The 20913-nt window shown below is 41.6% G+C and overlaps 1 protein-coding gene across 2 annotated transcripts in view; it reads left to right on the forward strand.

Annotated features, from left to right (window-relative positions):
* The window catches only part of map2k6 (mitogen-activated protein kinase kinase 6), a 42478-nt gene that overhangs the window by 10485 nt on the left and 11080 nt on the right, over positions 1-20913 (forward strand). Inside the window, exons 1-10 of one of the 2 annotated variants that reach the window (XM_026177910.1) lie at positions 9176-9197; positions 10165-10231; positions 11900-11948; positions 12476-12589; positions 14036-14155; positions 14591-14707; positions 14832-14883; positions 16778-16905; positions 19655-19732; positions 20470-20609. In XM_026177910.1, the coding sequence (XP_026033695.1) occupies positions 9185-9197; positions 10165-10231; positions 11900-11948; positions 12476-12589; positions 14036-14155; positions 14591-14707; positions 14832-14883; positions 16778-16905; positions 19655-19732; positions 20470-20609 (878 nt within the window). In that variant the 5' untranslated portion in view covers positions 9176-9184. Of the gene's footprint in view, positions 1-9175; positions 9198-10164; positions 10232-11899; positions 11949-12475; positions 12590-14035; positions 14156-14590; positions 14708-14831; positions 14884-16777; positions 16906-19654; positions 19733-20469; positions 20610-20913 lie in introns of those variants that run through there. The other variant, XM_026177909.1, reaches the window with a different exon arrangement.

Below are 20913 nucleotides of genomic sequence, written 5' to 3' on the forward strand. Positions count from 1 at the left end.
GGCTACTTTGTAGTGCAACCTAAACTTAGCTAGCATTGGCTAGCAGAGACTTTAGCTGTCATGATGCAGGTAATTTGGGAAATGCTAACAACGCTGCATGAAAATATTGTGTACCATGTAATGTAGCGTTTTCTTTGTGTTAGCATTTCTTTTTTGTGTTAGCATTTGTAAACTGTTAGGTAGCCTGGACTCATAGAATCTGCGGTTACGTTACATAACCAAGATATCAAGGCGTGGCCCTTAAATGATGGGGTATAAAAAGTTGCAGTGTGAGGAAAAGCGTCTGAATCTCTTCTGGTAGATGTAAATTTAAACGAGAGACCTGCCAATGAGCAGGTCCCTCATTTAAATTCATTTCCCTCATTTGTCCTTTTACTTGAAGAGTGTAGCAAAAATTGTGAAATTGCTGATTGTCAATTTTTGGCACTATAACATCCTTACTTGAAGCATAATTTAAGGATGTGGTCTTGTATTTTGTTACAAAGCCGAGCTTGTGCATTTTCCTTCCAGCCACAGAGATTACATAATGCTCTGCCCCTCCAACCCTCCACCACCTTCTCTCGGCTTCTTTCCTACACCTCTGTTTGCTCCTCTCTTCTTGTCATTTCTCATCAGAGTTGCAGCAGATTTTGAGCTGTGCAGCCCTCAAAATGCATCTAAAGCAGCGCTTTAGATGCATTTTGCACCTACTGCCCTTATTGTTCATGTTGGCCCTGCTGCATGTTGCCACTGATTTTGCTGGAATATGCCATGCATGTTAATATTCCCGCAATAGTGTGGAGAATAACGCTGTCTCCTGGCTTTGAGGAACATGTTGTCTCTTGTCTCATGATCTCCTTGCTGCTGTAAGGCAGAAGCATTTTTCACTTGTGGAGGAAAAAGGATGCTGTCGCTTCAGTGTGATCACACAGTGAGGCTTTTGTCCTGACACTGAGGTCAATCATCTGACAAACTTCCAGGTCTGCTTAATGCATACAACAGTGCTAATCTTTCCTTTCTCTTAATGTGGAACTTGTCGTTACTTCCGCTACAGAGGTTGTGTTTTTATTTGTTTGTTACCAGGTTACCTTTTAAATCCAATTCAAGTTCCATCAGGCTGAGAAGCACGGATGAGTTGTTGTTATTGCCGGTTCTTGTTCTCACCTATAGAGAATATTATGTTAAAAAGTGCTATTGGCCTTTTATGCAAAAGTTAAATATGAACTCATTACTTCTGTTCTGCTGTGGTTTCTTTGACTGTGTTTAGTGCTTAAACTGATTGTTTATCATGTTGCATCTTTTTTGAATAGTGATAGAATCCACCCATGTCTCCTAAAGGGAAACACTAGTGTTGTTCGTATCTTTTCTTCCTGTCAGTTTTAAATTTGCATTCACAAATCTTTTGCAAGTAATAATAATTAAAAACAGCGTTAAACTATTGAAATGAAATGGTCCGTGTCCTGTCAGCTTTCATTGTTTGTGTTGCACTTAGTGTGAAGTTACTGTAACAGCAGGAAGTGGAGTTTTTGTAGTCATTCCAGTCAGCTAGCGAGAAGCATTTGTGGCAAATTAGCAGTCATGCTTTGGCGTCTCAAATCTCTCCATCATATAAATATCACTTTATCTACTTAAATATCTTTTGGCCTTGTCCAGGCAGCACTCACTTTGAATGCTGTTTTAGTATGCCAGCTAATGTTAAAATGGAGAAAAAACAGTGGCAGTTGTCAAGTGGATCGTTTGATTCATTCATGCTTTAATGCTGTATTTTTATTTTTTTGTAGTTTCTTTATAATATACTGCTGTAGACATTGTATATTCCGGTAAAATGTAGACATGGAGGGATCTTTGGATCTTCATCAACGGACTGATGTGTTAAAGCAAGTCAAAGAGAAATTACATGTTTATTTTTATGGTGCTGTGAGCGCAGAGCAAAAGCTGGTAAATCTGAGCTTCTATAAAAGGACTAAATTTGTGAATATGCTTCATTAATTGATGTATTTGTTACATTATAACAGGAATAAATTTAGGATTTTCCTCTGCTGTATTTTTATCTGTTCCTCCTTTCTGAGCACAGTTTATTAAGATCTCCATCATACAGGCCTCGAGACTGGTTGGTGACCTCCCGGAAATCGGTAGTGTTTTAGGAAAAAAAGTGTATTTCCTGACCGGCTGGTGATTGGTTCCTGGAGGTTTCTGGCTGTTGCCAGGTGAAATCACCACAAATCTCAGTGTGATTCGTTTGGTTGCCTACCATTTGTGTAGAAGATGGCAATGTGTCTGGAAACACTCGCCATTTACTCTCTGAGATGTAGTGAAACTTTTAAGTTGGAAGGGTAGAATGTTCCCTTTCAAAGGAAAGGCTGTGCTAATATTGTAACATATTTACAAAGGTGGAACTTTTACTTTTAAGGCAAACATTCTTCTTTTTCAGTTTGCATCAAACTTTTCAGGTGCAGTACAGGTGTTTGAGCATTTGCAGACAAGTCGCTGTCCATTTGTTAACAACCAAAGTTGTTAAAAGTTGTGACACTGTATGTCTCCTTGCAACCTTGCACACTAGCAATTGACTGGTAGACTGGTTGTTTGCAGATTGTTGGCACCAGGTCTCTAGGCATGTGGTTGACACTTGATATTGAACTTACTCTACAATAGCTTGTGTTGTATAACCATATCCATAATAACCATGTGGTCTCTGTTAGAAATACTATAACTACAGTCCTTCCCCCCCAGTGGGAGCATCTTTGGTGCTCTTGGTATCTTGCCTGTGCTATGTTTCTTATCAGGTGAATAAACTAAGGCATGTTTTACAATATATCCAGTAAATGCAGTCCTCACTATTTCAGGCAGTGTTTTGCTGCCAAGGAGGAAGGCTAAGATTAGCCAGGTAGCTGCTGTGATAAGCATCAATGGATGTTGCAGACAAGTTTAGCTAACATAAACCAGAATAAAAGTGTTTTATCTAATGAAGCCTGTTTGACTGAATGATGATTTAGGCTACTATTTGATTCCTAAAAGGATTGTTTGGTTTTTGGATCAAATACTCTCCTAAGCTGTCTTTCTTCTATCTGATCTTAAGGTAATGTGCACGCTATCCCATTAAGTAAAATACTTTTGTGAAGGGAAGAAATCCCCTAATTTATTCCAGGGCTTATCTGTCCACTTGCTTAATCGTTATGAACTACCCATTAGCTGTTTCTGCAGCTTAGCTAAGTTGCCGTTAGCTCACTATTTATATCTTACTTGCTAACATATCACAAACAAAATCATATATGGGGGAATGGTAGCTGACTAGCTTCCCAAAACTCTGATACTTATCTCAGTGTAATATCAAACAGTTCATAGACTGTAACAAAGCAGAGATTTGAAGCTAACATTTGGAGTGGCTGCTAAGGGAACGGTTAGCCAGCTAGCTGTAGTTTTGGCTATACAATTAATATACAGGTACAGTTGTTGTTATTTTGCTGATACTCAGGTGTACAGTATCTACACTGGTCTGTCTGCTGTTGGAGATATACATTAGATACAGAGGAATATAATAGCAGAGGATACTAGCTTTATACTACACTGCAGTTCACTTCACAGCACCATTGATAAGAATTGTTTATGGGGATTGTGCAACATTCCTGTAATTATCTATGCAAGTATTTGGGGGGAAAGGGGGATTTGTTTAGTTGCTAATGTGATAAACCACTTTAATAAAACATAATTGTCTCCTGGTCTCCTACTGAAACACACTGGCTGTGTTTTTTTTTCAGGAGTGGAACTCATTTGAAGCTTTTAACCAAGAATTCTTTGACTAATACCTAAAATTCCTGCCAGGAATGAAGTATTTCCTGAAGCTGCCTTGGCTGCCAGAGACCCACCAGACTTGTTAAGGCACATTGAAAACATACTTAAGTATGTCTCTACAAGGCTGTTGCTTAAGTGTGTTGTGCAGACTCCGTGCAGGTGTCATCTCTATGAGTGTTTTCTGGTCTTCAGTGTGAGTTGTTAGCACAGTGCTGGTTTCCAGTTGCTATTGTTGTCTGTGTAAATGCACGTAGGAGGGGCTCAAAGTGACATTTTGGTATAACAAAGCATCTTTGGAAAGTGGAGACCAGGAGGCCGGCAGCAAGAGGCCACCGGTGGAGGGCCGCATAGCACAGCGGCATCACACCCTGTTAGGAAAAAATGTGGGCACACAGGAGTGTGTTTGATCTGACTTAAGCTTTTTTATTTATTATTTTTTTAAATTACAGATCCGCTCGCAGTCACTTGTGTGTATGTTTTATCTCAGGATAGCAATGTGAGAAATCCGAGTAATTGCTCTGGCAGTGCTCGTCAGCTTTTTGAAGAGCCACACCTTGAGTTTTCCTTTAAATAACATGTCACGACATCAAAGGGCAGCAGACTCTGTGGTTTCCTTAAATGTTACCTTTGAGCGTGCATCAGCTGCTCCAAGCATCGCATGCTTTTCCATCCATTCACCGGGAAGTACGCAAGCAGATCCAACATGACTGCCTGGCAGCAAACGCTGTGGTTTGATTACCCTTTGACAAGCAGCCTTCATGCTTTTGTGTCCTCATAAATTTATTAATGACAGTTTTTGCATAACTCTGCCGAGTTATACACATAGAAAAACTACAGCTTCACCCACTTTCTTAATTGTTCTGTCTGTTGTTGTCTCTGAGGGTCTAAAGGAACATGTTCAAATTTAGGATCTGAAGTTTGTATTTTAACATTGGGGTTGAATTTTGCCCCCAAATGTGGGCGATAAGCAGCAGCAGTGTATTCTGAGCAATGGTTAAATTAAGCACATTACATTACATAAGGTCCCACAATATCAGTCACCATATGTAAAATTTGGCAGCACCTTATGATAAGAATCATCAATAAAAGGTGGTTTTTTTTAGGTTTATCTGTAAACATCATTGTCATGTCTGAAACTTGTTTAAAAGGGCATATTATGGGCCATGTGATATGGCAGTGATAAATCACAAGACGGTGAACTCAGACCGCTCTTCTTTTCCTGTTTCAGCCACTGTTTACTTTCATTTTCACTTGCTTATCTACTTTTGCTTTCACTAACAGCTGAGTTTGGTCAAAACTCACGGGTCAACTTTGAGAAGAGGTTGTGGTTTGAGTTAAATGTGTCCATTCACAACATGAAGAACGGTTAACCCATGTGTCAGAATATCACGCTGAGCAGATTTTCCTATGCATCTAATCGTGCTGCAGCGGGGCCTGCAGATCGGCAGCTGTGTTTGACTCTGCGGGAATGAGAGCGGGTCATCTTGTGGCCATTTTTCTGTGATAGTTTGACTGTTTAAGAAACCTTAACCAGTCCGTGCACGTCTCATTCACACATGACTTTCAACATGCCAGAAGTGTGAATGGCGACTGTGTCTTTGGGAGCTGCACAGTGTTGCTTTCTGACCGCAGCCACTTACAATAAAATGTGCTAACTTTGTCATTAGACTATTAATAAGAATTTCAGCACTCGCTGTTATGCGTATAGCACGTGGCTTTCTTCAGCATTTCGGATACACATGTGGGTGTAAACCTCTATGAGTAAAAAAAACCCCCAAAAATCATTATGAGTACAGGAAGGAAGGAATTACGCAAGATCTACAGACATGTCTGTGCTCTCCACATGTTCATCATAAAGAAACAGGACAAGGACAGTTCCTTATTTCATCCTCCAGGATGCTGTCTGCACATGATATAGCCTGTTGGATATATGGCTGTGTAATTATTGAGTGCACTTTTTGTGTGTGCATGTGTGTAATGTGCATTATAGACTACCTGTTGCCACATTGAAGTAGTTATTATCACTAAGGCCACATAGAAATGTGTCCATACACACTGAAATGAGCAAAAGTGTCTTTAGATTAATAAAAAACAAACTGAAATGACACATTGAGCTCAAACAGCTGTTGTTTTGTCAGTTTGATGAAACTCACAACCCAGATGAAGAACAACAGTACAGACACACGTGTTTATTGCAAGGACAGAATAAAACCTGGGCGTAGCTTCGGGGTCAGAAAAAGGAAGCCTGCGTGGAAGTGCATCAAAGCTGCGTTCTATCTGATTGCTGTGGTTGCAAAAAGGCTTCTGGTTCTACAGAAGTCTGTGAGCCGTTTCCTGCCCAGTTTCCGGTTCCAGTTACTCATTTTGGTTCATTAAAAAAAAAAAGAAGTCCATTCTGAAAATATTTCAAAATGGAGGGTTTGTGTTGTGAAACCACACATTCATTGGCTAACGAGTGGTCAATTACAAGTCTTGTTATTCTTTTTAAGGTGAAGGTGATGAAGAGGCTCATCTCAAGGCTCTAAAATGAGACGATGATCTCTCAGTAACTACAGCCATCTATTATGGAGCTGTAGTTTACTTATTTAGTGCTTTTCTACTTTAAGTGCTTCTTAGTGCTTCTTTCACACGTTCATACAGTGCATTCATTCATTTCAGGCACTCACTCTGTTACCAGTTATAAATTATAATGAAATAAAAAAACCAAACTGAGCAAAAATAAGTGAAACTCTTTAATAACTGTTAACAAATGATTTAACGGCAGATTTGAGACTTTTCTGCGCGCGACTGCTCGCCTGTCGGATCAGTCCAGCGTTCACGTATCAGGAATTTGTCATAGTTCATTAGCTTACCAGCGGTGTGAGTGGTGTTTAGTGAATGCACATAAATGTGTGTTTGTAGCAGGATCCACACAACAGCTGGAAACAACGAGCTAAACTTCAGCTCCCGTTAATGTTTATTCACCGCAGGTTATTTTCATTACTGGGAATCGACAGTAATCTGACCCATATTTGGTCTTTATTGTGGTCAAATTTAACTGACAATTTACTCTGTAATTGATGTGAAATTGTAGAGCAAAGTTTCTGACTCCAGACATTTCTGTTATTTTTCAGACATGCATATTTGGATATTAGTGGGTCACTTCCTGGCCCGTTGAACATGCATAGACACCAGGGTTTCCTCTCATTTGTTTTGAGCTGCTAAACTGAAAGCAGGTGTCTCATACCAAAGGTCAGACCTGCATGTGGGTGTAAACTGCATGGTTTTGCTTTTTGTAGAGCAGGCTGATGGGGGTGAGCAGAGGCACAATATCTATCCATTTCTTCCCCCTAAGACCCATCTGGAAATGAATCTGACGATGAGCAAACTCTGAGGAGGTTGGAGTCAGTTGCTACCTGCAGACGAGGAGAGCATCGACACACTCGAGTGCGCGCATTAACGAGGCGTCTGGCCGTTAAACTGTCAGTGTAGCATCTCCACATGGAGCAAGCACACCTGGGCTCCCAGATCTCCTTTTCTCCTTCGGCTTCTTGTGTCTCAGTGTCAGTTAGGATCTGGATTCACCCACTGCATCCAAGCGTGAGTACGGATAAGATGCTGTATCAGCAGAAAATGGAAAAATGCAGACGTAAAGCACCGCATTGTAGATTGATCCAGGCCAGGTCAGGGAGTGCTAACTGCGGGATCTTTCGGTCCCTTTTGCAGCAGTGGGCGTTTTTGGCTTTTCAGTGGCCGGTTGCTGTTGAAGAAGTATGAGGTCATCTGTGTTTGAACAGTTGATCATCCTGGAGTGCAGATATATGCAGGTATTTCTTATGAATTTCCCGCTTTTAATGTTGTTGACAGCTGCACGTTGGCTGAATGGACAGAAAAATGCACATAATCAGGTTTACAGAGCGAGCGCTCTGGTGTTGCCGAAGGGGAGAAAACAAAGGCCGAGGAGGATGATGAACTGATCTCTCATCCTGAGCTATGTTAAGAAGTTAAGTATGCTTTCATTTTGGGGTACGCTCCACTGCCAGTGAACCCATCCTCCGGAGCCTCATGAGTCTGCTCTGTGCTGCTCTGAGCTTCACTCAGACTCCACTGTTACACAAGTTTGCACAAATACAGGGAGTTGCAGCAGATATGTGATTTACTGTAATTCAACCAAAACTGTCATCTTGAGGTTTTTGCTTCTAGAAGTGTCGAAAGAATTCTTCTCTTGGTTTGATGTCACAGATCTTTGATATTTGTTTGTATGGAAGTTTTAAGACAATCTCACAGTTTTGCAGTCATTGCAGGTAAAATGTAGTCATTTGTATGACTCTCAGACTCTATTATGAACAACTAAAATACATATACAATGTTGCCAGATTGTGTAGTTTCAACCCACATCTTGGCAACCCACAAACCAGTTCAAGGAGCTAACCTCGGCAGACGATGAAGAAATCGTTGCTTCCACACTTCAGCTCTGTGTCACATGTGCAACAAAGTTGGAAAGATTTTCACCACTTTGAGTTTCATTAATCACAAATCCCTAAGTGAAACGTGATACAAACAAACAGTCCATTAAGTGAATTAAAACCAAATTTCTCATGAAGTTGGTCATCCTCCAGGTGGGACCACTAAGGATAAATTCATTGAAATCACTTCATCTCAGAATCTTCAGGAATGCTGAGAAGGCTGAGAGGTGGCAGGCTGGTGGATTGTTGCTGAGCCAGCAGTAATGAGCTTGTACTGGACTGCTGTGAGCTCCGGGTAGTCACCAAAAGAATAGGGTTGCAGGCACGAGCAGGACGAGCTCCGGGGTGACGGAGTAAGGGCACTCAGACATGCTGAGGGAGCTCGGAGTAGAGCCGTTGCTCCTTCATGTCTAAAAGAGCCAATTGAGGTGGTTTGGGGCACGCCCAGCTGGGACGAGACGCCAGCAGGAACTGCAAAGTGCTGCTGGGGACAAGGACGTCTAGAATACCCTGCTGAGCCTGCTGCCACAGCAGCCTAACTTTGGATAATTGGAAGATAATGGATAGGTTTTGCTTGTCAACAATTAGTTTGGGGGGAAAAAAAGCTTTTGCTGTTCTTTCACTGGGAGACAGAAATAGACTCCCCGGTGTCTGTCTCCCTCTGCCTCCTTTCTCCTCGTTCGTGCAGAGCTGCACATTAGGGCTGCCACGATTTGTCGACTAGTCACGATTACGTCGACTATCAAAATCGTCGACGACTGATTTAATAGTCGACGCGTCGTTTGAAGCTTTGTAAGATCCCAAAAGACGCAGGAATAAGTAGCAGGATTTAAGAGTGTAATAACGGACTGAAACAGAAGATGGCAGCACTGCATGTACAAGGATGCCAGCTGCCGTTAAACCCCGAAGAAGAAGAAGAAGAAGCAGCTGTGTCCCAGAATTCATAGCGCGGCCCAGCTCAGTTTCCAACAATGGCGGCAGCTAGTTAGTTTTAATATTACTCTTATTATTCTTTCTGGGTCACAAAATAAACGTTTAACATATTTTCAGCCGAGAATGTAGCTGTGTAAACCTCAAATATCGGCTCAGTTTATCAGGACACCACATATTTTCAAAAGCGCTCCGACGTTTTCGGAGACGTCTGTTACCCACTAGCTCGATAGCTAGCCGGGGGCTAGGTCACTAGCGCGGTGAGAACACCGGACTCCCGGCAAATTGTTTTCAAACCCACCGCCGTCTTTCGCTACTCAGGTTAAATATATATGAGTCACTTAGATAACTTAAAATGTTGTTGTTTGGCTTTTTTTTTTTTTTTTTAGTATTTTATTTGTTCCTGAGTAAATCGGTTTGTCTGAGATTAAAGTTATAGTTTTTACACAGCTGAATAAACGTCAAGCAGACAGCTGATTATCAAAAGTGTGAGATGCTCCAGAATATACTCCGGTGTCCTGTTATATTTTAGATAGCAAGGAGTTTATTAAACTTCACCGAAACAATCTGCAAATTTCATTAAAATTGAATAAACTATCATCTTGTCTTTATTTTTAGTTAGCACCTTAAAAGCTTAAAGCTGTAAGCTAATGATAGTTATATAAGAGCAGATGCTGCTGGTGCAATAAGCTGTAGTTTTACGTCCAGTGGATGATGATCTGATTAGTCGACTAATCGCATAAATAATCGGTGACTAGTCGACTATCAAAATAATCGTTTGTGGCAGCCCTACTGCACATGCACAGCTGCCCTGTTGTATCTGAGCAGCTCGCAGCTCCACAATTAACTTGTACCATTAATGCTGGTGGTCAGTGTGGCTTGAATCATCAAGCTGTATCAAATACTCCCCAGTTGTAGTCAGTGGTTCTGACGACGTCTCCTGGTGTATTTTATTTCAAACTGTTCATGCGGCTGTAACTCTCACAGCTTCTCTCTCGTGTTGTTTTGTGTTTGTTTTCAGGTAAGAGGAAGCGGGTGCTCAAGCTCCCCAAGGAGGCGTTTGAGCAGGCTACCAGTACCAGCTCAGTGTAAGTGTCATTTCTGCAGAATGTTACTGAAACATGCACGCATGCTTCTATCTGTGTGATTATTTATCCCGGTTTGCACGTCTGACCCTTTCTTAAATCAAGTCAGAAAGCTGAATATGTGAAATGAAAATCTGTGCAGCAGCAGGAAATAGGAGGAGGAAGTTACGCTCCCACTAATACCATCTTTCTCTGTAAGCACGCTTTTACAGTCAGCCACACCCTCAAGCAGTGTGTGAACATGAAAGAGTAAATTTCTTTGGTCTTAATTACCCTGATAACTGCACGTTCTCGCCACAATAAAAGCCTCTGTTTGGAGCTCTTTCTCCACATTTTTGATAACATGAAGCTCAGTCTGCAGCTGACTTTTGATAAGAACAGGTTTTCTGCAACCAACAAAAAGAGTTAGTGTTCAGTGTATTTTTAAAGTGTGTCCTCTTCATTAAGAAACCTGCAGCTGCAGAGGCGTTTCTGGTTCAGAGCCAACTTGTAGATGAAATGTCAGAAACACTGTGGCTGCATTATTGTGTTTAACTGTGCTTCTCATTGTTTTTAATTACAAAAGTATCTGTTTAATAGTGTAGTATTTTTCTGCTTATTTTAATTTCTTATTTTGTGTATTGCATCTTATTTAATATATCTAATTAATCTAATATTTTTATATAGTTTTGTTATTAGTTGTTTACTATGTTTTTTTCACTGTAGTATAAACAGGTTAAGCGAATAGTATAAAGCAGGGATGTCGAACTCCTGCAGGTTTTAGAAAACACCCTGTGTCAACACGCCTGGATCAAAGATTAGTTCATTACTAGGCCTCTGGAGAACTTCAAGATATGTTGAGGAGATTTAGCAATTTAAATCAGCTGTGTTGGATCAAGGACACATCTAAACCCTGCAGGACGCCGGCCCTCGAGGCCTGGACTTCGACACCTGTGGTATAAAGGATGGACGCAGTTTCCAGTCCTGAAAAGTGGAGCTCTCTTCCACAGCATGTCTTTATCCTGTCTTCCTTCTCTCCCCTAACCAATCGCAGCAGATGGCCCCGCCCCTCCCTGAGCCTGGTTCTGCTGGAGGTTTCTTCCTGTTAAAAGGGAGTTTCTCCTTCCCACTGTCACCAAAGTGCTTGCTCATAGGGGGTCATATGATTGTTGGGTTTTTCCCTGTATGTATTATTGTAGGTTCTATCTTATAATATAAAGCACCTTTAGGCGGCTGTTGTTGTGATTTGGTGCTGTGTAAATAAAACTGAATTGAAGCCAGGTCTTGTTACATCCTGTCTCAAAACCAAGATCGTAAAAATACTCAGTTTTAGGTTTAATACCAAACAGATGTTGCTGCTTCCGTCTCTCATATACAGTCTGTGTTCTCTCCACTGGCTCTGATGGGGAAAAAGCTCAGTTATTTATTTCAAGATTCTGACTTTTTCTATTTTTAATCGCTGCTCCCAAAGCAAAGGACATTTACCTTACAATACGAAGCACTCTGAGGCGACTGCTGTTGGAAGTAAATAACATAAAATTGAAGTGAATTGAAAGCCAGAAGCATCTTTTCATAGTTGGTGGTTTTTGCAGAAGAATAAATTCTGCTGTTTTGTGCCTGAAATGTGCGATGTGTGTCCTCTAAAGAACACTTTAACCTGCTCATATGTAACCAAATGTTTTTGTGTTTCAGACCCCCCAGAGATTTGGATTCGAAAGCTTGTGTAACAATCGGAGAGAAGGTAATTTTATTCCTTTGGCTCATTTACTGTCTTCTTTTCCCCCTTTCCTAATCCCATTCAGGGTTTGATGCTTGTTTTTCCTCCTCTCGTCGCGGTCTCTTACATAACTTCTTACTTTTTTCCTCCTCCCAGTGTAATTTTGGTCGATCCACATAGGTTGGCTTAATCGCGGCTCTGTTGGCTGTAAAGAATGTCCTGATGAACATTACAGCCGAATTGAACACTTCTGATTGTGGTTAGACTGGAATGCTTTTTATTGCCCATCAGGCAGTAAAAATATTTATTTTAAACTCCTCAAATAAGTGGAATTTTCCATTGGCAGGGCTGGCTGCTCGTTCTCTGTTCGAGTTGGCCACAAGTCAAAGAGATTTCTTTTTTTCTCGTGTTTGAACAATTGGAAACAAAAAAAAATTAGGAAGTATCCTGCTGCATCGTGGAGGAGACTTTTGCATGGCTTTAAAGAGACATGAGAGATCCCTCGCCCTGTGGGTTTGGTGTCCACTGGAACTTGTCCTCCATTTGTGCAGAATTTCGAGGTGAAGGCAGATGACCTGGAGCAGATCTCCGAGCTCGGCAGAGGAGCGTACGGCGTGGTGGACAAGATGAGACACGTGCCGAGTGGCCTGATCATGGCTGTTAAGGTAAAAGGAAAGACGATTTCCAGACTTCAGGAATGTTTATTTAGCCACGAGCCCATTAAAGCAAAGTGACAAACACACAAAACACACTCGCTCCTCACCTGATGCTCTGCTTTTGGAAATGGAAATGGAAACTGCTCGTTTTATAAATGGAGATCCAGTTATTCCATGCAAAAACTGCAGAGCGCACAGGGAAGGAGGTCAGGATGGGACTCTCATCATCATCTCATCATGATGTTAATGATGATGATCGATCCGTAGGCCTGCAAAACACCTGTACATCAAACCAAAATACAAACATACTGATATATATACACACATACATGCGCAAACACAGTCGACACAATCTACATGACATAAAATAACAACTCAGTCCTGGAGTAGGAAGATGTATGCACTCATTAATCCACTGTTGAGTTACCATGTGCGTCACACTTGGCCCACAAAAACAGAGACAACGGCAAAGTCTGTGTGTAAATATAAATATAAAGGTCAGTATAAATATGTAGACTTGAAAATTACAAAACTGTTCCATAGTTTTTGTTCCACAAATAGAAATACAAAAGATTTAATCTGTGGTTCCCCCAATCTGTGTCAAAAATCTGAATCTGTGCGTTCAGCAGTTTTAGAGTTTATGAAGGATTTTTGCTTGATTAGTGATCCTGATTGCTGTTCTTTGAAATGAACATAAAAGTGCAGTTTTGTGTGTGTTGACCGCACACATCACTCTACGTATGGCAGTGAACAGTAACGTAAACCTAAGGATCTTGTGGACATTTGTTGGGTTTCTCCTGCTGGGCTGACAGATCAGGTGTTCTTGGCCGTCCAGCTGCCAGGTTACTCTGACTCTGATTTTGTGTTGGTGTCAAACCTTTTTTCTCTTTTTTCGTCACCACCTTGGGTATTACAGCTGGAGCTTTGCTTTTATTTATTTACCGACCATTGTTACTCCAGAGGAAACACTTTGCAAATATCCTTCCTGGGCATTTATTGCTTCATTCATTCTGTTGCATATTTCTCTTGCATTAGTTTTTATTGCAAAGCTAAAACACATGAGTTTATTTATTATTTAATTTAAGTTTATAATGATAGTGATTGGATGGTGTAAATATTGTATTTCTCTGCTCCTCATTATGTGGTATGGGGAACTGAAAAGTCAAGGTGAAAAGCTGAGGTGGGGATGTAATCACATTCAGACTCCGTTTAGTTTTACTTGATTTTAAACTTTGACTTGAGCTGCTCTGCTCTTTCCCCTCATCTGCAGTTTTTGGCCTTTCTCTAATCTCTAACCCAGATTAAAAAACGTCATGTCTGCTCTTCACCTCACGACCAGCAGTAGGATAATGCTACCCGTGAAGAGGCTGCACATTTCTTGCCTGTCTCCCTGCTGACATCACAAAGTGCGACTGTTTTCGCTCTGACGGTTTGTTTCTTGTCATCCTTCCTCAGCGCATTCGGGCCACGGTGAACACTCAGGAGCAGAAGAGGCTGCTCATGGATCTGGACATCTCCATGAGGACAGTGGACTGCTTTTACACCGTCACCTTCTACGGAGCACTATTCAGAGAGGTAGAGTCACAGAAAGGCTGCTGCTCGTTATTCATTTTCTTTGTGCATTCGTGGCAGTGTGTCTTTTTGGAGAGAGGAGTGAAGGAAAGTATCTTAATATATTCCATAGTGCAAAAACAGTGAACTCTCCGTTGTTCAACCAGTCAGGACAGAGTCATTCAAATCTCTCACAGAGCGGTCTTGAAGAAGTAATGGATATAAAGACTAAAACAGTTTAAGAGTGGGGTCGGGGGGCACCTCTGCAGACCGTCTGATGCAGAAACTTCCTGCAGCAGTGAGTGGATGTTCAGGATTTCCTCACTGGGTCTGAATCACTGGAAAATCTGTCACTTCCTGTCTGTTTGGAATCCGGCCGGCGCCTTTTTGTTCTGCCGCTTTTTTCCTTTTTTTTTTTTTTGTCCTGATCTGTTTCCAAATCTGCCTGTCTGTTGCCAGGGCGACGTGTGGATCTGCATGGAGCTGATGGACACCTCCCTCGACAAGTTCTACAAGCAGGTGATTGAGAAGGGCCTGACCATCCCCGAGGACATCCTGGGAAAGATCGCTGTCTCAGTAGGTTCACTTAAAGCGGCATAATGTGAATGATTAAAATTTAATGCGAACACTCAACTTAGCTTAATGACACATACGGGTTATGTAACGCTCATTTGCTTATTGATGGCCTTTCTCATTACAGATAGTAAAAGCTCTGGAGCATCTCCACAGCAATCTGCAAGTCATACACAGAGGTAAGAGCCTTAGATTGGAGACCCATTAAACTCTCACTGCCAATTTCCTCTCAGCTGCACGCGGCTGCTTCTGTTTTCCGCTTCCATTATCCCTTCAGACTCTTGCCAGATCTTACTGGAGAGCCACAGCAGTGCGTCTGTGTTAAAGCAGTTAAACGAGCATCCGTCTCTGGTTCTGGGTCAGAAAACGGTGGATTGCAGCCTCACGTGTGCGGTCGTCAGGCCGGCTGGTGCAGCCTCAGCAGCGATGGGGCGCTGAACTGGACCGAGTGCTTCAGACCACTCAGCTGGCGGGGCTGCATATGACAGCACATGTATCGAGCGCAGTTAGATTGAACGTTAGCTGTCGGATTATTTAAGACAATAACACGATTCTGCTAAATTTATGAAAATGTTCTTTTTGTCCTTGGAGTGAGTACATCCCATTTTGGGTTATTTAGACTGAAATACTCAATTTTGCTCTACATGGGCCTGATATCCACTGACGAGGACATTATACTGCTACTGTTCTATCAAAATTTTAAACGAATATCTTCATATGTGGCTCTTATTTTTCATAAAGACAAAAATAAGGTAAAAAAAAAAAATCTGGTAATTCTTTGTTTTTACATTTATTGGGCCCCAATATGCCCAAATAGCAAAGAGAAATTAAAAATGCATGCTGTGGAAGAGTTCGGGTCTCAGGAGGTTAAAGGCCAGTCTGTGAAAATATTGTCGGACATAAACCGGTCCATGGTGCATAAAAGGTTGGGGAACTCTGGGTTAAAGCATCATCGCTGCCTGATCTGCACTGGAACACAAACGCATCTCAAAATACGCACAAATTATTATTATGTTCAAATCACTATCATTACAGAGACGATGCTGATATGATGTTGTGTTGAAATGTAAAAGAAGGCCTAAATTAGTTGGTTTGTCAATAATTTGAACAAATCTTTAAAATAAAAATGCTCAGATTTTTCGTAAATAAGCAGAGTTTTTATTTACTTTGTGCTACTAATTCTTACTCTGCTTTGCAGTTCATAGAGTACAAAGTTAGCTTCCTAGATATTAGTGACCAAAACAGTCTTTAGTTGTTAAGAATAAAAACACAGTTTATGTCACGTAATGTAATAATGATGTTTTCACGTGTTAGGAGAATCGTTGCACCACTTATCATTAAATGTTAGTACGTTTTTGTCAAAATAAATTATGAAATTCTTAAATAGCTTCACAAATATGTGATAAATGAAGTGTGGTTTGTACAATGGCTATCTGTAAAATACATTGATACATGATGTTGGTGTTCGCTGCAGTGGATAACAAACAAAGTTTTTTATTTTTTAAATTTTGCTTTTGTTTTCAGTTTTTTTAAATTATTTTTCTCTAATTATTTTTGTATTTTTATCAAAGTTTTTTGTGATAATTTTTTCTTTTTTTCCAGTATGTTCAGGTAAACAAAATACATATTTTGCTACGTTTTGCAAGCACCTGACTTTAAGCCTGGTAGTTTTTCACTTCAGACTTGCCATTAATTTAACATTTTGTTAAATGTATATAATAGATTTAGTTAAAACACACATTTGAGGATGAGCAGCAGAAGCTTTGCTGAACTAATATGTTGTAGCCACAGAACTAAATCTTACAAACCTCATGCTGGTATTTTAAGAGTTGATCCTTCCTGTGTCAAACCTCTGTTACCACCGTGTTACTGTTGTTGGGTCAAAGTTGTCAAAGTCACCGTTAAAGCAGCTATACGTCACAGAAATGAAGACACCCGTCGGTCTGTAACAGCGACCGCAGTCTGCAGCTAGGTCAGCCAGCTGCTAGGTCAGCCAGCTGCTCTCTCAGAGGGAAACAGAACTAACAGAGCGACTGTTCGCTAAAAGTCCTGTTTGTTTGGCCGTCTTTCCAGATGTGAAACCCTCCAACGTCCTGATCAACACTCAGGGCCAAGTGAAGATGTGCGACTTTGGCATCAGCGGCTACCTGGTGGACTCTGTGGCTAAAACCATGGACGCTGGCTGCAAACCCTACATGGCGGTAAGCAGCGCGATGCTGTAAGGAATGAAGTGAAAATAAATGAAGTGTAAAATAAAATTCTTTCTGTAATTAAAAGTTTAAAAAGTCCAGTGTGAGCTTCCTAAAGAGCCACCAAACACAGCTCAAAATCTTCTCACTTTGTTGATTGTTTGATTGATATTATTTTGTTATAACGTCCAACGTGAAGTTGAGTGTGTGAGCTGACAGCTCCATGCAACGATACGACGTCTGCTTGTCGTCATCCGAACGCCATTTCTGGAAACTTTCACGATGTTCTGTGGCGAGATCGGACAGTGCAAACATCAACTCTGTTTAATTTATCTTTACTAGTTATGAACGCTGGGCCTCCTAATACGACCACGCAGTATTTATCAGTCCAAACTTTCCAAACCGGAAGGTAACTCAGCAGGTGAGGAGCAAGACCAGGAGGATGCACAGTGTCCAGTTGTTGTCCAGACGAATCATGACTTTGAATCAGGAGGAGAGCCCGATGCACTCACTGCAGGGGCACAAACACGAGGAGACATATGAGGGCTTCAATGACGCGATCTAAAGACAGCAGCTGTGTCCAGAGATGCAGGAGAAGATGACCATGAGCAGGAGGTTCTTCAAGTTTAAAACACAAAGGCTTTGGATTCTTGTAGGACAAGTACTGAAACTTTTACACCTGTTAATGAATCAGAAGTAGTTTACAAATGGAAACTATATGAAAAACTTTAAATTTATAGGTATTATAGACATTTTTTTAGGCTTTTAGCGTCATTTTGTTTGTGTACCTGTTGTTACGTCCCAAACACCCCCCTCCCTCCTCCTGCTCCCTGTTATGCATGCCGGTGATGTGATCGTCCGTTTGTCTGGATTCTAAAATGGACTTTGACAGTCAACGGTCACTTTGACCTTACAAAACACAACTCAGGAATTCATACGCTTTAGCCAAACGTCTCAGAGTTTTAACATTTACAAAAAGTTCACAGGTCATTTTACTGCGACGGCGTTCTGCAAAAGCACACAACTCGGGAACAGCAGGCGAGACTTTGACCTTATTTCACAATTGTTTGAATACTGATTTGGTGGCCACCTGTTAAATGCCTTCAAGGGCCTCGCTCGCTACATGCGTTTTATCATCTGGAAAGGCAATAAATATAAACCGCAGCAGGTTGGCTGATGCATCTAACTACGAGGCAGTAATTCTACACTTTACTAAAACTGAAAGCTTGGAAGCGTTTGATTGTTACAGGAGTGTGTGTGTCCTCGTAGACAAGAGAAAACTACAGTGTAATTGAGAGAAACGTGGCTCTGTTTTCCTGGATTGAAGAAGCGACTCTTTGGATTTCCAGGAAAACTTTCTTATAAAAATGAAATAATGCTGCGTCTTTCGGAACGATCTGGATAACTTAAAATTCCAAGAAAGCCTCCTAGTTTACGCAAGGATCCAGTCTCATGGAAGCACATAATTCCCAGCCTGTTCAGTTTAACCAGTGTTCATGACCACCGGAGGAAACATTCGTCTCACGCACCTCATTCAAACATCATTTGGTACACTTCAAAGATTTAAGGTTATGCTTCTAAAATACATTTTGGCCAATACTTGGAATCACAAAGAATTAAAGGTCAGGCTGAAGAGCAGCAGCACCTGGATTTAGTCCATGCAGGTCAGAGAAACTAGACAAAGATTGTTAATAATAAAAAAAAACGTTATATACATCGCCAACTTTAAGCTGCTGCCAATCAGCTGTTTTCCAGATAAAAATCTGTTGGTGCTCGTAAAAGTAAAAATTCAGTCACTGGGTACATGCAGCCCCTGAACCATGACGGAGCCTCCACTGTGCTTCACAGACACTCCTGTTGTGCTTTATGTCTGTCAAACTTTCAAAGATTATTATAAAGAAATGTGAACAAATGTTTTTCTGTCTGCTAGCAACTAAGTGTCTACATACACCACTTAAAATTGGTTCTTTGCTAAGTTGTCAGTAACATGTAGACACCACACTGGTTCAGCCTTTGAATTAGGTGCTCTTTTTCATGCTTCATTTCACTTTTATTTATATAGCACCAGTTCACAACAAAGTGCTTCAGTGATTCATAGGTCAGTGTTCAGCTGCGTACCAAAAGCATTCCTCTGAAAATGGTCAGATACAAGGACTGGGCTGAAAAACGGCCAGTGTCCAAAGGAAACGCTAAAATATCTCCAGAGAGCCGGAGAACTATTGTTCAAGGCCGCTTTAAAAAAAATTACAAGTAAGTCTGACTGCCTGGATGGTTGTTAATGACACTGTTATTGCTGCAGTCTTGGTGTCTTCAGAGGTTTCTTTGAATTTTGAGGATTTGCGCTCATAAAAATGCAGCAGCACCCACGTCAGCCTGAATGTTGACGAATGTTACGACACGTGGATACGTGAGCAGGTATCCCGCTTTGGACGGACAACAAAGGGAAGTATTTTTACCTGGGGGGGGAACGTAGACCAGAACATACTTCCTGTCGGTTTTGGCTGCAAACGTAGATTTTGTGCATTAAAAGTGTCTTTAGATCTGCGACCCCGAGTCCCTCATTATCATCCACACGCTTAATGAGCCAGTTACTCTTTAACCACTCGGCAGGCCACTGGTTGGCTGAGGGTATTTAGAGCCAGGTACGTTGCTCGGTCTGTGTGTGCACAAGAGCTTTGGGATTACGGGGCAGCGGGGCTGGTTATCCTTGACAACGGCTGCAGTTATTGACATCATCATGTGACCTTCTGTCTGTCCACAGCCGGAGAGGATCAATCCTGAGACCAACCAGAAAGGCTACAACGTCAAGTCGGACATCTGGAGTTTAGGAATCACGATGGTAAAGCCGCCTCGCGCTCCTGCATACGTTTGTTCACCTTTTCTGCATCGCTGCAAAAAAACACGATTATCAGTTAAAAATGAAAAAGTCGTGAAATATTCATAGCTTTGCAGCTCAGGCCGGACCGAGGAGGATGTTGGCATCAAGGATTCAGCAGTTGACTCGCGCTCGTCTCTGCCTGTTCGATCGGCTGTTCGAGCAGCGAATGTTCCAGCACAGTCTGAATTTTAAAAGGGCACTAAATGGGTTTTAAATAAAAGAGGAAAATTGTGATTTCAGAGTAGTGGAAGGTTTTTGTAATAATTGTAAAATGAAGAATGAGTGGTCCAGACTGAGCGATCAGCGTGTGGGATAAAACCTGCCGGGCGCTGATTGTTGGAGCACCTGTTGTTCCTCGAAAGCTGAACTGAAGGAGGTGAAGCAGCTGAGGAGGTTTTAGTGTGAAACTCATTAATGCTGCAGTAGCAGTGAGAGGAAAAACTACAGTAATGTTAAAAACTGTAACGGATGTTTGGGAAGCCACGTGTGTGCCGCTCTGCTGGAGATGAGTGGGATCTTTAGAGTGTGCTTGTTTTGGGGTCAGTCATTAAATGACGCTGCGACGTGGGATGGATTTGGGTGAAAAATCACATGAATGCAGCTGTGCAGATATGTTTGTGTCAGGTTATGTGTTTGTGCTCACTAAAGCACTAAAAACGCTCCTTGACCTCTTTGTTTTTTTGTCTTGTTTGGCTCAGATCGAGCTCGCCATCCTGCGCTTCCCGTACGACTCGTGGGGGACACCTTTTCAGCAGCTGAAGCAGGTGGTGGAAGAGCCTTCGCCCCAGCTTCCCGCCGACCAGTTCTCCCCTGAGTTTGTGGACTTCACCTCTCAGTGGTTCGTGTTTTTCTGGTTTATTTTCTTGCTTTGTCCAACTTTCTTCCAGCCTGATCCACGTCTCAGATTTACACCCAGATCTTTACACAGGAGAAGCCTGCAGAGTCGCGAAGCTGCTACAGATCACAGAGAGATGTGTACTGATCCCAGCTGAGTGGGCTTCAGATGATTTCCCCTTTATTCGATTGGCTTCATTGTTGCTGTTTTTGTTATTCTTGTTTTCACAGGATGGGACTATCTGAATATGCTGTAAACATGCAACTGTGCACTTTTTACGGATCCCTACGTATTAGTTTAATTACTC

The sequence above is a fragment of the Astatotilapia calliptera genome, chromosome 8, assembly GCF_900246225.1.
Source record: "Astatotilapia calliptera chromosome 8, fAstCal1.2, whole genome shotgun sequence".
Lineage (NCBI taxonomy): Eukaryota > Metazoa > Chordata > Actinopteri > Cichliformes > Cichlidae > Astatotilapia > Astatotilapia calliptera.